The sequence below is a fragment of the Ailuropoda melanoleuca genome, chromosome 5 (genome assembly GCF_002007445.2).
Source record: "Ailuropoda melanoleuca isolate Jingjing chromosome 5, ASM200744v2, whole genome shotgun sequence".
NCBI lineage: Eukaryota > Metazoa > Chordata > Mammalia > Carnivora > Ursidae > Ailuropoda > Ailuropoda melanoleuca.
In genome coordinates, this window is record NC_048222.1 from 16,317,755 (window position 1) to 16,334,812 (window position 17,058).

General features: G+C 39.4%; 1 protein-coding gene across 1 annotated transcript in view; it reads left to right on the forward strand.

Annotated features, from left to right (window-relative positions):
- The first annotated feature begins 249 nt into the window (after positions 1 to 249).
- OFCC1 (orofacial cleft 1 candidate 1) overlaps positions 250 to 17,058 on the forward strand; it is a 182,263-nt gene continuing 165,454 nt past the window's right edge. The window contains 2 exon segments of the mRNA XM_034660197.1: positions 250 to 283; positions 286 to 420. Coding sequence (XP_034516088.1) covers positions 250 to 283; positions 286 to 420 — 169 coding nt within the window.

A 17,058-nucleotide genomic window follows, 5' to 3' on the forward strand; every position in this document is an offset into this window, starting at 1 on the left:
GTCCCATCATGATATTTTTCTGCGTATCACACCTTGTCTGGGCTGTTGTGGAGAGAGAAGTTTCAAACCCATTTGGTTTTAGACAAGGAACAAAAATTAGCTTAAGAATACCATGTAATACTCTCCCCTGTTTCTAAGACTCTGTTACCATTTAATGCCGTCTCCTTCCCTCCCTCCCCAAACACTGCCTGGTGAAAGGCTTCCTGTTTAATCATTTCATGTTTACTTCCATGTGAGCTTATATTAATTATGTAGATCACCAGTTTCGTCACTATGAAGGATGAACAGTATTTGGTTTGGTAAAGGATCCCCAAGACAGCCTCATTCCTGGGCCTCCTCCCACACCCCAGCAAATGCCGGTTCCTAACGATCCTTTCTTTGGCCACCAGACTTTCCCCCTTAGAGTGATTAAAGCCTGCAGTTCCTAACTAAAGAGCTGGTTGATGTCACATGATTTAGCAGAGCATTTTGAGTTTATACAATGTTATGCTTGAAATGAAAGAATGGGATTGACTCCTAGCTTATCTAAGCTGTGTGTGTGTGTGTGCACGTGTGTGTGTGCGAGTGTGTGTGTGTGCCCATGTGCGTGCATGCGTGCACGTGAGCACTTGCCTGGTCAGTCCAGTTCCTGCAGGACTGGTCACCCTGGATGTGGATTAGGACCACAGTTCGCTATCTCGGAGAGGCTTGCACTGCCCCCTTCATATTTGGGGAGACCCACCGGTGCACCCCCTGGCTGTTCAAGGTAGGGTCCATTTCACTCGCAACCTGCAGGCACCACGGGGAGGCCAAACCAGGAGGTGGCCTCAAGGCGTAGCTGTTTTTTCCGTGAATGACTAGTCTGTGTGAAGAGGAACTTAGGAAAAACAAAAACAAAAACAAACCAAAGAACTGATTCCAGCCCCACCCTTGCAACTAGAAAAACAGCCCTTCATCAGACCAATCGCCTACCTGTAAAAAGCACTCTTTTGAAAAGCAAACGATCAGTTAAATGAATAGGCGTACATTTGCAAAATTTTCTGGATCAGATTAAATAGAATGTCTATAGGCCAAAGCAAGCAAAAGGGCTGTTCTAAGTTACCAGATCTAGTAGTCTTGATGAGCGTAGCATAGTAACTGAAAAATAGAAATTGATTCTTTGGGGGAAGGAGAAAGAAAATATAGTAATTCTATCTTTTTTCTTGAAAACCTAGAGTTAAAGACTCTATCATCTATCTAATTGCTTGAAAATAGCATGCATGCAATGTCCAACGTTTTAAGAAGGCGTATATCTGCTGACTATCCTTGAAGAATTGGTGCATTCAGAAAGGAGTAGGGTCAAAATTGAACTCATACTTTGGGCCAAGGGAATGGGGATAGAGACACATACTGGTTGAAAACAATTCAAGAAGAGCATTGAATAACTCAGGTACAGAGTCTGAAGGCTAGCAATTTCATGAAGATTGGGTGGACAGTCAGCACAGGGATATTTATTCTCTGCTCCATAAACCTTTCGTGTTCCAGTTATGGTGTAAGTCTAGGTCTTTAAAAGACATCTACCTTCACTCACATGGTTTACATCCTTGAAAGGGAGGAAAAACAAATGAAGGATATGAAGCCAAGCAGTGTAAAGACAGATGAAGGAAGATGGCCCCGTGGGGCATTGGGAAGAAGTTAGCATGAAAAGAGAGAAGACGATTCAGAAAAGGATTCATAGAAAAGGCAAAGGGAAATCTAATGGCATGTAGCCTTCAGGAAACCAGCCAAGAGGTTTGTATACAAAAACTCTACTTATCATGATACGCTAATCTTAAACAAGTAAGGCAGAAGGGAATCTGAGTGTTTCTGACTCATATCCCAGTAATATTCATTGGGAAATGCTGCAGAAGGAGAGTCAGTTGTCAGCCAACAATAATGGAAGATAATCTGGGAAATTCGATCATGAGGATTTAGATTCCAGTGACTGAGATTGGCCAAAAGAAAAGATTCCATATGAGAAACCACCTGGAGATGATTCAAGACAATGACTCTCAGTCCCAGGTGTATATTAGGATCACTTTGGGAGCTTTTGTGAAACTCTTTTCATAAATGGACTATCTAGAGATTCAGGGGAGGGGCACAGGCCTATTATTAAGGTTCTTGAAGTGACTCCAGTGTGCTTTTCAGGTGGAATCACTGATTTAGAGTAGTTGGTCCGAAGTACAGAAAGGGGAACAAGGAAGATCCCCCAATATACAGGCTAGGTCAGTGTTTTTCAAATGCAAACATGCAGCCACATCACTTGGATATTAAATCACAGGTTGCTGTTCCTAACTCCAGAACGTCTGATTTATTAGATTTGGGGTGTAAGTTCTGAGAATTTGAATTTTTCTCTCATTTCCTGGTGATATTGATGCTGTGGGTCCAAGGACCACATTTTAAGTCCCACCAGACGAGGTAAACTGTGGAGGAGGAAGGCGGGTTTACAACTGAGGGTAGTCAAGGTATAATAGGCTCACTAGTAGGTCTTATGTTGAAGTGATGTGATAGCTTGTGTGTGTGGTCTGTGCTTTGATCTGGGAACTTGCGACTCAAACTGGGGTCCTCAGACCAGCAACACAGGATCACCCAAATGCTTGTTAGAGAAGTAAAACCTCAGGCCTCATCTAGAGCCAAAATCATTATTTTAACAAGATCTCCATACACTTTGCATGCATTCTAAAGTTGAAGAATCATGCTAATGGGCCTTAGCCTTGGTTTCATATTATAATTTTCCATGGAGTCTCCCACCATAGTAATGAAATCAGACTCTCGAGGAGTGGAACTCATTTTTAGTATTTTCGAAGCTCCCTGGATGCATCCACAATGTGGGTTGATAACCACTGATTGAGAATTTAACTTGAAACGGTATAGTCAAGCTTGTTGCTCTTCTTGCCTTGGGTTGCCATGACTCAGGAAATAGGCATTGACGCTTCACATAGTGGACATTAGTAATATCCATAGAGGATATGAGTGTATTCACCTGGGAGGTGGAGGGACAGCAGAAGCAGGGAAGATGAGGCAGGAATGGCAAAACTAAATCAATCTCGCTTGCTTCCACCAGAACACGTGCATTGCCAGGATGGATATGCAAAACCACTCCGTCGGCATCCCACTGCGTTTTCCTAGGCCTCTTCCATGATACAGCCTCCCTATTTCCCCAGGGTTAAAATGACCCCTTACTTGTACCCTCCTGTCCCACATGGTTCCAATACATAAATCTGCCAGAGCACCTACTAACATGTTAAGCCTTGTCTCTTTTCTTTTTGTTTTTCTCTTCACTCAGGAGATCATACGCCTTCGAAGGGCAGGAAAAAATCTTGTTTGTGGCATTAGCACCTGGAACTTAACAGATACTCACGCGTATTTGTTGAGTGGTTGTGTATTTAGCATAGAAGAGAAGAGGGAATTATTGTTTTGGGGAAAACATACTGTGAAGTTAAAAAAGATGGTGAAAAATCTATATGTAAAAATACATATACATATATATTCATGCAGAGATATAACAAATATGGCAAAATATTAACAGTGGTTGAGTCTAGGCGAATGGAATAAGGTAGTTTATCATAATATTCCTTCACCTCTTCTCTAGATTTAAATATTTAAAATATAAAAATTATGAAGAAATACATTTGAAATAATCTTCCAGTTATTTCTTTAAGCTGACAATTATTGCTTTAAATAAGTGTTGAAGTAATAAAACTCACATTGCTATTATTTTTATAAATTTTGTAAAATACAATGTCCTTCTGTTAGATATACTTTGATTTCTGAAGAGACAGGATTGTTTTATACTGACCAAGATTATTTCAAACCTAAAGAAATAACTGCACCTTGGGGCACCTGGGTGGCTCAGTCGTTAAGTGTCTGCCTTCAGCTCAGGGTGCGATCCCAGAGTCCTGGGATCGAGCCCCACATCAGGCTGTTCTGCTGGGAGCCTGCTTCTTCCTCTCCCACTCCCCCTGCCTGTGTTCCCTCTCTCGCTGGCTGTCTCTCTCTCTCTCTGTCAAATAAATAAATAAAATCTTAAAAAAAAAAAAAAGAAATAACTTCACCTTACTGATTAAAAGCTCTTTTATTATGACAGAAATGTTGGTTTGGTGAAATCATTCAGATTGACTATTTATGCTTATTTACTTACCTAAATCTGAATTTCCACATTAATTTCACTTGGAAAAAAGCCATATATAATTTCGAAAATTCATTTTGTTTTTCTTAATTTTTCATTTGATTATAATGCTTAAGTGTAAAATGGCAATTTAGATGATAACTGATGGTATTAATTTATCTTTCTGTCATATGAAGCCTATTCATCACCAGACTGATCATAGTTTATACAGAATTTCTCTTTTGAAGCCTACAAAATGGCTGCTAAAATCAAAGCGTTTTTGTTTACATTTTTGTTCTTTGGGAACAGTTAGAATATTTGCAGGTAGAATGTTTGCATGGATCTCTGGAATCTCAACTGGGGACTTCTTTCCTCAGTATATTAAAGTAGAGGAATTTCGTTGTTGATATTTGATTTCTATACAATTAGAAAAGTGATGTCCCCTCATCCCCAAAATAGGTGAATAATCAATGCATTTGAATTTGCCATTTAGTTTCCTGAGACAGGCTAGTTTCAAGAATGCATAGCTTAAAATGCAGTGCCATCTGTTAAACCCCACCCTGACAGAACTGATGGACATCCTTGAATTGTAAAGTTGCAACCCACGGACTCAGTGACATCCTTTTGGAGAAGAAGAGGCAACTAAGTGGCCAATGTCTAATTTTCATTAAAAGTAGAGATTAGGGGAGGAGCACCTGGGTGGCTCAGTCAGTTAGGTGTCCAATTCTTGATTTTGGCTCAGGTCATTAACGTGGTGCCATTGGATAGCTTAAAAGGACAACCATGGTTGCTTGTTTGAGAATAGTCTGGGGAGAGGTTAAGAGAGAAGCAGGGAGACCACTTAGTTTTGTTACTCCAGGGGGAGATGGTAGTGGGTTGGACCAGAGTATTGACAGTGGAGGTGGTGAGAAGTTGTGGGATGTAGATATATTCTGAAGATAGAGCCAACAGGATTTCCTGATGCATGGGATGGGAGGTGTAAGTGCAAGAGAGGAATTAAGAAAAAGTCTAGAGTAACTAAAATGCTCTTTTGGCTTTTCTTCTGTGGCCTGAATTACCCCAGCAAATTCTTCCTATGACTGTAGAAAATGTTCCCATGTCTTTCATCCTTCCTATGGCTGTTTTCTGAAAACCTTCTTCATCTTTTTCTTCTTTTTCTTGTCTTGTATTCTATCAAAATGTTTGTAAGAAGCATGGGTAAACAATTCTGATAAAGGTCTTACACAAGAGTCATCAAGGGAACCTGCTTTCCATTTATGAAAATTTGGGAAGAGATCAGCACCATGTTCTCTGATAGGTAACCGAAGAGAAGAAAAGGGGCAGACTTCGTTGAAAACTTGAGTTTTTGTGGAAATGGCTCTGTCTCATCAAACGTCATCAGCAATCATTCCAGGTAACATTGTAATCTCCTGGATAAATACCTGAGTCAGTATCTTCCCCATAAGGAACTCCAGGCCAGCCCTTCCTTTCCTGTCTATGCTGTGACTAATTGTATTAAAATCGTGACTCTTCTGAATTGTTCCCCATCCAATAGAAGTTAGTTCTAAATGTATTCATTCCAGTCAATGAGAGAGTATGGGAGATTTCCAGTGTCCTACACCTGACATATAGCAACTCTAACATCAGAGCTTGAGTATTTGTCATCAAGAGTGCACTAGCCTTGCCAAACACTTGTTTTGGAAACACGAATGTGAAGGATGAGTGAGAGGATGATTTGAATAAAATGTGAATTTTGAGTTTGCTCATGCACATTCCTTCCCCAACCAAATCATGCAGAAACACAACAAAAGGCACACACACACACCCCTCAAACATCTTCCAGCTAGCACTGTCTTTGAAGGTCACTTACCCTTTCCTACTCTTTCACATTTGTAAACTTCATGTACATTAAAGCAAATAAAAAACCTACCTAATTCAACATCCCCGAAAAATCTAAGTGCTCAGGTTCAAATTGTCAAGCAGCAAATGCATCAGGAAAACAGTATTTGTATTTGAAGATCTTAAACGGAAATTGCCAAGTTCTACAGAAGTGATCCCTTCAGGTGCTGGTGGCCGGTATAGTGGTTTTATTTATTTATTTATTTATTTATTTATTTATTTATTTGAGAGAGAGAGAGAGAGAGCAGGAACAGGGGAAGGGCGGAGGGAGAGGGAGAAACAGATTCCCTGCTGAGCCAGGAGCCCAACGTGAGTCTCGATCCCAGGAACCTGAGATCACGACCTGAGCCAAAGACAGACGCTTAACCTACTGAGCCACCCAGGTGTCCCGGTATAGTGGTTTTAAATGTCACTGCAATGTCCCCAACCCTCGGCGGTTAGGCAAAGCGGTGAATGTAGATGAGGAAGCCACCAGAGAATTTGCAGCAGTGATACAGTAGTTCGTGGAAGAAGGAGGCTGCACACTGGGTCCACTTTTCAATGTTGATGAACAGGTTTCTCTTATAAACGCGTGTCTTGAAGGCTCTACATCTCAAAGACGGGGACACACATCCCAGGTTTCAGGCTGCTGAAGATCACTGAGTTACGATGTTCATGCCGATGCTGAGTGGAGAATAAGGAGCCGCATCTACCCATGTCTGCCGCTACAACTTTCTTTTTCTTTTTTTTTTTTTTTTTAAAGATTTTTTATTTTACATATGTGACAGAGAGACAGCCAGCGAGAGAGGGAACACAGCAGGGGAGAGGGAGAGGAAGAAGCAGGCTCCTAGCCGAAGGAGCCTGATGTGGGACTCGATTCCGGAACGCCGGGATCACGCCCTGAGCTGAAGGCGGTCGCTTTAACGACTGCGCCACCCAGGCGCCCCTGCCGCTACAACTTTCTGTCTAATTGTAAATCACCTTTCTTTCACCGCTTTGCAGTAACTCACAAGCTGCAACTCTTCCCAGCCCATTTCCACAGCAAAATTCCAGTCTTTTTCAGGATAAAGTGCCACATTATTATACTATTGATGCACTTTTAAACCATTGAACATGTACGAAATTCTGCCACTGTTTTTTATTATGTTCCTATCTTTATTTTTTCTATGAGTCACTAATGAAATTTTTGAGTGTTGTGTCCCTAATCCCAGTTTCCCCTTAAGTCATGTTTTGTTTTGTTTTTCTCACAATTTAGCCTAGTGTGATGATTTTTAGGAACTCATGTATAGCGTTATCGCAGAACTGATGGTATGGGGCAATTGCATTTTTTTTTTTTTCTCGAAACACAATAACCATGTTAGCTGTTAAGAACTGATGTCTGGGGGCGCCTGGGTGGCACAGCGGTTAAGCGTCTGGCTTCGGCTCAGGGCATGATCCCGGCGTTGTGGGATCGAGCCCCACGTCATGCTCCTCTGCTATGAGCCTGCTTCTTCCTCTCCCACTGCCCCTGCTTGTGTTCCTTCTCTCGCTGGCTGTCTCTATCTCTGTCGAATAAATAAATAAAATCTTAAAAAAAAAAAAAAAGAACTGTTGTCTGGGGGCGCCTGGGTGGCACAGCGGTTAAGCGGCTGCCTTCAGCTCAGGGCGTGATCCCGGCGTTATGGGATCGAGCCCCACATCAGGCTCCTCTGCTATGAGCCTGCTTCTTCCTCTCCCACTCCCCCTGCTTGTGTTCCCTCTCTCGCTGGCTGTCTCTATCTCTGTCGAATAAATAAACAAAATCTTAAAAAAAAAAAAAAAAAGAACTGATGTCTCCAAGTGTTTGGTAGGCCTAGTAGAGTTGACTGTAACTTCTGGGTCAGTTACAGAATTAGAAAATAATTTGGGGTGTTTATAATTATTTAAGTATTTCATATAATGGGGGAATGGAGTCTCAGAGAGGTCAGGTGCATTTTCCAGAGTCACACGATGACATCTAGAATCAGAGTCTGTGTCTCTTGACTCCTAGCCCAATGGTCTTTCTCATTCAGAATTGTTTAAAATGGGTTCTCACAGGCTAGTGCTTGAACCAGCAGTATCAACATCACCTTCCAACTTCAAAATTGCCAGTAATGTCAATTCCATAGGCTGACCCATGGCCCTCTGGGTGATTTGGATGCCCACTAACATTTGAGAACCACTGGCTTAGAATAAACTGCTCATATCTGTGATGCAGGAGACACAAACGTAATAGTTAGTGGGTCTAAAATATTAAGTACAATTTGAAATTCTGTTATTCTTGTGATTTTCATTGATTCAAAAAAGTACTTAAGGTATATATACAATTCTAAGATCTTGTTTTTATCCATTAGTGTAGGTATATACAGCACAAAACAAAAAGGCAGATTCTATATAATAATATCCCTTTAGGTGGTATTCAGAGGATAGAAAAAGTAGTGCTTTTCCCTCACCATGCTTGTTAATAGCAAGCCACCAGAAAACTACACATATATGTGAAAAATCTATATACGTGAAAATCTATTTGTGTCTGTATAGTTATAATCGTGGGAATAACAAAATAGCAATGAAAGAAACAGTTTAATCAAACTGAATATTTTAGAGTTTGAGAACTAGAAAGAGATAGAGTTTAAATAGCTAGAAATTGCCTTTCCTGTTTTCCCAGTCGAGCACTGCAATACAAAGTTATGTGAGCCAGGAAGATGGGGGACATTTCCTTAAGTTCTTTGCAATCCATAGAATTCTCAGAGGCTCATTTTAGTTATATATATATGATGTTTGGGGCCAGTTCAGAACTTTTACTGGGGGACTTAGAAACATGCACATTAGTCAAAATTCACTCAGCAATCAATGTAAGAGGTTTTAGATTTCCGTCAGTTATACAGAAGGAGGAAAGCACATTTGGCCATTCTCACAAGCTTTTCATTTGCTTTTCTCACTGGCCTCATTTGGAGCAACGATGGGCTTGGATGCCCATTGAAGACCAGAAGTGACAGGAGAGCCATTCAGCTAAGAGTTTAGTGTAGGCAGTTGGCTCTCAGCTTACTGGGTGGACTTGGAGATGTCACCTGACCTCTCAGAGCTTCAATTTCCTTTTCTGTAAAAGGGGGGATAATAGAGCTCCCCTCGTAGGTTGTGGTGAGGATGAAATGATATCATATATTTAAAACTTCAGTTCCCTAATCTATCACCACAATGTGAATACATATCCTTCCAATGAGTTTCTTTCTTTTCTTTCTTTCGTTCTTTCTTTCTTTCTTTCTTTCTTTCTTTCTTTCTTTCTTTCTTCTTTCTTTCTTTTCCTTCCTTCCTTCCTTCCTTCCTTCCTTCCTTCCTTCCTTCCTCTCTTTTCTGCCTCAGGCTGATTTTAAGCTTTGATCAGTTTCTCAGTAGTCTCTTTGTGACTGACTGTGCCAATTTTATCTCATTAGTTAAGCTTTTCTATTTGTTATTCCTGTCATTTGTGTACCAGTCATTTCCCCATCTTAGTCTCTAATTTCCTTAGGGAGGGGGATCCTTGTCCCCTGCTGCACCTACACCAGTGTCTTTCTTTCTTTCTTTTTTTTTTTTAAAGATTTTATTTACTTATTCATTCGACAGAGATAGAGACAGCCAGCGAGAGAGGGAACACAAGCAGGGGGAGTGGGAGAGGAAGAAGCAGGCTCATAGCAGAGGAGCCTGATGTGGGCCTCGATCCCGGAACGCCGGGATCACTCCCTGAGCCGAAGGCAGATGCTTAACCGCTGTGCCACCCAGGTGCCCCCATCAGTGTCTTTCATATAGTAGGTGCTCAATTAATATGTGTTGAATGACTGAGAGAATAAATGTGTAAATTTGGACCTTGGAAATAAACAGAGCATATCCCAGCAATTAACTTGCTGATGGAGAACATTTCTGCTTAGAGGAACAGTTCAGTTCTTGGGCACACTGAATAAATAATAATGTTTGTTTCTTTTGGTAACGAAAATATCCTTTCGTGACATTAATTTCCCTTTACTTTTGAATCAACTGATGTTTTGTTCCTAGACACCTGACAAAGAAATGTAAACCCACACCGATGTGTGTATTGATACGTATAGCTGGTGTCAAGTTGAATATGAAGTAAAATGAAAGATACAAATATGACCATATACACAAATAGCCTCTGTTGTTTCTTGTGAGCCCATATATGACACTAATCCAGAAATGCATGCCAGGGGCAGTTGAAATATGCTTTGAATTACTAGCAGTGATATTTCTGAAACTGTGCATATGGCATGATTTATATCCCAGTGTTCTCAGATTCTAGGGGTCGATCAATCACACTATCAATAACAAAAAAACAGGTGTGCTTTCTAAAGTCCTGTGTTTGCTAAAGACAGTTATTTCACCCCTATTGGTGCTACCTCATAACTGCAGTTTGGAAGTGTTCTAGCTGGTACTAGGAAAACTACAAGTTAAATTCTTGCTTGGATAAAGCAGGTATGGGCCTCAGTCACAATTCAGGCCATCAGAATCATGCTCTGTAGGCTCCGTTAGACAAAGTTCATTTTAATGATGAAAATGGCAAAGCTGAGTGGTGGAAGGAGCAGCTAGGCAGCCCCGAACAGGCTCTAGAAAGGACCTTCACTGCTCTGGGTAGAACATATTTGAATGCTCCATTTAGATTAGCTGGTGAATGTGATAACCATTCATTAAAATCTTTATGAGTATTTAGTTCAAGCTATATATATACATTTTCATATTTCTCTTGAATTCTTATTAAAAGGCTAGTAAAAGACAAAAGCATGTGGAATGGGAGGGAAGGTGTCTGCTGATAAAGGACGGCAACAGATTTTGGGGCAATGAAAAATAGTTGTAATAGTACTGATTGCTGGAGCAGGATAAGTAGAGTGACAGCCTGAAGGACACAGCTAGGGGACAGCACAAGCCCAGATCGGCCAGTAGAACAGAGCGGAAGTGCAAATACAAGGCTTATTTGAAAGTTGAAAACAAAACCAGACCTCCCCCCATGACCCCCCACCACGTCTACTACACACACAACAACATTATTCTTACATATAAAGGGGAATCAGGGTCTTTGAGCACAGATCGTTTTAAAGTAATTTCCAGAACCTCCTCTTCTCTGTGTACTGTTTTTCTAAAGCCGATTTGTCTTAGACACTGCTTGTCCTTTCCCGAGCTGCGTTCACAACCACCTCTCAGAAGATAGGTGTATCTCTCTCCCACCCCCATCATTCCCATAGTCACTTGACCTGGTGCAAAATATTCTCAGTAAGACCAGGAGCAGTAACAACTCTGAGGGGCCACTCATGGGTTATGAAAAAGAATGTGATGATTCTGTGAACTGTAACAAAACCCCTTTCATTCTCATTTATTTATTTACACGAACCATGTTTTTCTGTGTGTCTATCTCGAAAAAGGAGCAAGAGCATTGATGCTGACATGTGTGTCTGTACTATTTCTTTATAGACAGGGGAGCTGATTTAACCAAAAAGTCCCACCCATGGCTACTGCATAGACCAGCACATGCGTACTACTTTAAGGGTGACACTCACACAGGCTTTGGGTGGAATGGCATTCTCTGAAGTTGTGCAGGGCACAGCATGCAGAACTGGAGAGTAGACCTGTAGCATTTCTTTCAATTAGAAACATTTTTACAATAAAATTTTACATTTTGTGTTTGATCATTACTTTTCAATATTTGTTCTATATTATATATTTGTGCTCAGTTGTGAACTAATTATAACTCAGCTGAGAAGGGAAAAATTAATAGAGCTTACAGGCTTACAGAATGTAGAAAAAGCATAATTTCAATTTGTGTATATATTTTTGTTGCAGCAGATGAATATAGGGTGTTCAACAAGATATATATTTATTCAATCACAAGCATATGACCCATTAAATAAAACAATAAGATTCTGTAAGGGAAGTGAAATAGAAACAGGAGTCCAAGTCAAAAAAGTAATGTTACAAATGATCAACAATAAAGAAGAGCTAGCTCATATATTTTGGAAATGGAAAAATGAGGGTTTCAAACACTATTATATTTTCCTTCCACTGGATGTCTTTAGGAGAGTGAGAGCCATGTACCAGGGTTAATTAAGATGCAAGTATTTACAATGTACCAGAAATTACACTTGTAGCAACTGCTTACTCTATAATGGAACATTTTGCATGTCATCTCAAAGTCATTTAAAAGATACATTGTTTTTCAAAGTTCTTTTTGGGAGGGATATGCAAACAAAAAAAATAATTAAAAACCTTAGAATGATAAACAGCCAGGCATTTGCCAATAGGCAAAAACTGTGAAGATTCTTCTTTAAAAGTTTTGAAGCAACTGTCTGAGACCATTTAGGCAAGTGTTATGGATTCCAGTGCTTTCTTCTCACAGGGAAGAGGACAGTTTAGCAGCTGCTTGCTCATCTTCCTATCCCAAAATGAGGCCTTTTTACCCTAAAAAGAAAACTCCCTCATGTACACAAGCATTTGGTAGCCTTTCAATACTCTTGTACTTAAATACGAATGGTCAACTGAGGATCATCAAATATTACAGGAGAAACCACATCATGAAATAGAAAGACCATGATAAGCAAACTGAAAAACTGATCTTGGGGAAATGGAAGTAATTAAGATAGTGGAGAAATTACAACAAAATAACCCAAAACTCAAACTCTCCTTGCAGGAATTAAAGAAGGTATCACATCCCTAAAACAATAATAGGGTGCCAAAAAAGGAAACATCAGAAAACAGAAAAGAACTCTTAGAAATGGAAAGTCTAATTGCACAAAACAACTTAAAAAAAAAAAGTCAATAGAGGAGTTGGAAGACAAAGTTAAGGAAATGTTCCCGGATGTAGGAAAAAAAAATGTGACAGGTTTAGAAGATGGGGAAGAGAGTTAAATGACGCAGAGGTTCAACCTAGGAAACCAAACATTTCGTGAACTGAACTTCCAGAGAGAGAGAAGGAAGAAAATTGATGGGCAGATGGGAGTCATAACAGATGAAAGGGCCATTTAACCTTGACGGTCACTCAAGTTTCATTCAATGAACCCTGAGTTCATTCTTATTTTAATAGTGCAAAGACCCATGACACTGAATTAAGAAGAAATAGAATGCAGCAAACTACATACATGGTCTTGCTGTAAGCTTTATTAATATGGTCATAATTATGAAGCTGTTACTAGGTTTGGGTTGTTAGAATCAATTTGTAGACAAAGCATAGAAATTTTATAATTATTATGGTTGTAACAGAATATATATTTTCAATCTTTTTTTTTTCTAATTAAGCCCCAGCATGGGGCTTGAACTCACAACCCTGAGATCAAGACCTCAGCTAAAATCAAGAAGCAGATGCTTAACCGACTAAGCCACCCAGGTGCCCCTCAATCTTGAACATTAAAAATAGAGGTACAGTTGATGGAGATTTGGAGATAGAAGAAGATGGGAAGGAAGATGTGGGAAGAGTGTGGATCCTAAAATGTTCATCTTAAAAAATGTAGGAAGTGAGGAGATTCTTTCTGTAGGCTCTAAAATAATAAATAGATGTTCAGTATTATTTAATGTAACCATTAGAATATGTGAAAAGAGTGATATCCAGTTAAAGTTCTAACTGGAAGAGATGAGGAGTGAAGGGGAAAAGGAGGATAGAATAAATGAGATTAATCATGCACAGTGTATGGTTTACTAGGATCGCCATAATAAAGTACCATACATTGGGTGACTTACACAACAGAAATTCATTATCTCAAATTTGTAGACGCCAAAAGTCCAAGATGCAAGTGTCATCAGGGTTGGTACTTCTAAGGGCTGGGGGTGGGGGAGAACCTCTTCCTTCTTTTCTTCTAGATTCTGGTAGCCTAGGTGTTCTTTGGCTTGTTGATGGTGTTCTCCCTGTGTCTTTGCATCATCTTGCCCCATCTGTACCTCTCTTTGTGTCCAAATTTCCCTTTTATATGAGTTTCCTAGTCATATTAGATCAGGACCCATCCTAATGACCTCATCTTAACTTGACCATCTTTAAAAATCTTATTTCCAAATAAACCCACACTCTTAAGTACTGGGAGTTAGAATGTTAACATTTTTTAAAAGATTTATTTATTTGTTTGAGAGAGAGAGAGAGAAAGCATGGAAGGATCGGTAGAGGGAGAAAGAGTCTTAAGCAGACATTGCACTGAGTGCAGAGCCCAATGTGGGGCTTGATCTCATGACCCTGACATCATGACCTGAGCCAAATCCAAGAGTCCAATGCTTAACTCATTGCACCACCCAGGTGCCCTTAGAATGTTAACATTTTTTGAGGGGACACAATTCAACCCATAACACATGGCAAGATTAAGAAAACAACATAAGAAACATGAAATTAATTGCAATATGTTATTACTCTTTATTATTCATGTAATACATAAATATGCTATCAATTATAAAATATGAATCATTGCATTAATTGTATTATTTAAAGCTATGGCATTAACCATCATAGCAAACAACACATGGAAATTATTAAAATCTTTACCTCTATGAGTCTTGAATTGGGTTAGGTCAAAGTGGTGTGGCAGACTTGTATTAGCCCTTTCGTAATATTTTATTTCTAACTATGCCTGCTTATTTCTCTGATAAAAATTAAGGAAAAAATCTGAAGAGGCTGCTCTTCCCCAAGCAGTTTATTTATATATATTAGGTTTTTCTTTTTCGAATTAAGATATAACTGATATGTAATAAAATTCACCCTTTCTAGGGTAAAGTTTTGTGAGTTTTGACAAGTGCATACCTTTGTGTAACTCTAACTACAATCAAGATATGGAATAATTCTATCACTGTCCCCTGCCCTGCCTCCCATCCATATCTCTTTGTGCTTTCCCTCTACTCTTAACATCTGGCAACCAGTGATAAATTTTGTCTCTATAGTTACGCCATTTCCAGAATGTGGTATCACTGGAACTATACATTATGTTGTCTTTGAGTCTGCATTCTTTCTTTATTTTCAGGTATTGAGATATAATTGACATATAACATTGTATAAGCTTAAGGTATATAAGCTGTGGATTTTATATATATTGCAACATGATTACTACTTCTAGCTAATTCCATTATGTCACATAATTACTATTTCTTTTTTGTAGTGAGAACATTTAAGATTTAGATTCTCAACAACTTTCAAGTATATAATACATTATTTTTGTGCTTTTCATCTATTTCATTTTATGTTACTTAAATTCAAGTTAGTTAACACATAGCAAGTATATAATCCATTAATGTTTTTTTTTTTTTTAAAGATTTATTTATTTATTTGACAGAGATAGAAACAGCCAGCGAGAGAGGGAACACAAGCAGGGGGAGTGGGAGAGGAAGAAGCAGGCTCATAGCAGAGGAGCCTGATGTGGGGCTCGATCCCATAACGCCGGGATCACGCCCTGAGCCGAAGGCAGACGCTTAACCGCTGTGCCACCCAGGCGCCCCTATAATCCATTAATGTTAACTATAATCACAGTCCTGTGCACTAGGGCCTCAACATGTATTCATCTTCTAACTGGAAATTTGTATCCTCTGATCAACACCTCACCATTTCCCTAACTCCCCAGTTTCTGGTAAGCACCATATTGAGTCTGTAGTCCACACTTAGCCAACACATTTGAAAGCTGCTGCTTTTATTGTGGAGTGATATTTCATTGTATGGATGTACCAGTTTATTTATCTGCTCACTGACATTAGACGTATTTCCAGTTTTTGGCAATTAAAAAAACCCCACTATAAGCACTTGTGTATGGATTTTTGTGCATGTATAAGTTTATATTTCATTTGGGAAAATGCCTGGGAGTGTTACTGACTAATGACAGTGAGCATCTTTTCATGTGTTTTTATTGGCCACTCATATAGCTTGGTAAAATCTCTATTCATTATCTTTAGTTCATTTTGTAATCAGGCTGCTTATTATCTTGTTATTGACTTGTAAGTATTCTTTATATATTCTGGATATGAGTCATTTATTAGATATATGATTTGAAAAGGTTTTCTCCCAGTCTGTAGCTTGTCATTTTCCTCCTTAATGGTGTTTTGGTAGGCAGATTTTGAAGATGTTCCGTGTATCCCTCCTCCCCGCACAAAAAGTCCTGCCCCTTGGATATTCAAAGAAACATATTAATATAAGTACTGCTGTGAAGGATTTTTGCAATAGTTAAATTCCCAAGTCAATTGACCTTAAGATAGAGATTGCCCTAGCAGGGAAATCTAATCACATTTTTAAAAGCAAAGAGCTTTCCCTGGCTGATGGTAGAAGAGGAAGTCAGGGAGATCTAAAATATGAGAAGTATTCGATGGACCATTGCTGGCTTGAAGATCGGAGAGCCACATCATGTGGCTGCTACTAGAAGCTGAAATGGTTCCCAACTGATTGCCAGCAAACATTGAGGACTTTAGTCCTATAGGTGCAACTAATTGAATTCTGACAATAATGTGAGTGAGCTTGGAAAAAGATCCCAAACCAGGTGAGAATACGGCCAGCTGACCTCTTGATTTCAGTTTAAGCAGAGAACCTACCCATGCCACACCCAAGTTCTGAAGTATAGTAATAAACAGGTATTTTTTTTTTAAGATTATTTATTTTTTATTTGACAGAGATAGAGATAGTCAGCGAGAGAGGGAACACAAGCAGGGGGAATGGGAGAGGAAGAAACAGGCTTCCAGTGGAGGAGCCTGATGTGGGGCTCCATCGCAGAATGCTGAGATCACGCCCTGAGCCGAAGGCAGACGCTTAACGACTGAGCCACCCAGGCGCCCCTAAATAGGTATTGTTTTAAGATGCTAAGTTTGTGATGACTTGGTATGCAGCAATGGGAAACTAATACAGGTATGTTTTAAAGAGCAGAAGTTTTTAATCGTAAAGGCCAATTTTTCCATTTCTTTTTTTAATGGATTTTTCTTTTGGTGTCATATCTAGTTGCAAACAGGATAACCAAAGTCACAAAAATGTTTTATGGTTTTTTTTCTAGAATTTTTTTTTATAGTTTTAGCTCTTATAATTAGGTCTACGATCCATTTTGAGTTCATTTTTATGAACGATGTTAGGTAAGGATCCATAATAGTTTCCTAGGACTGCCATAACAAAATGCCACAAGCTTGTG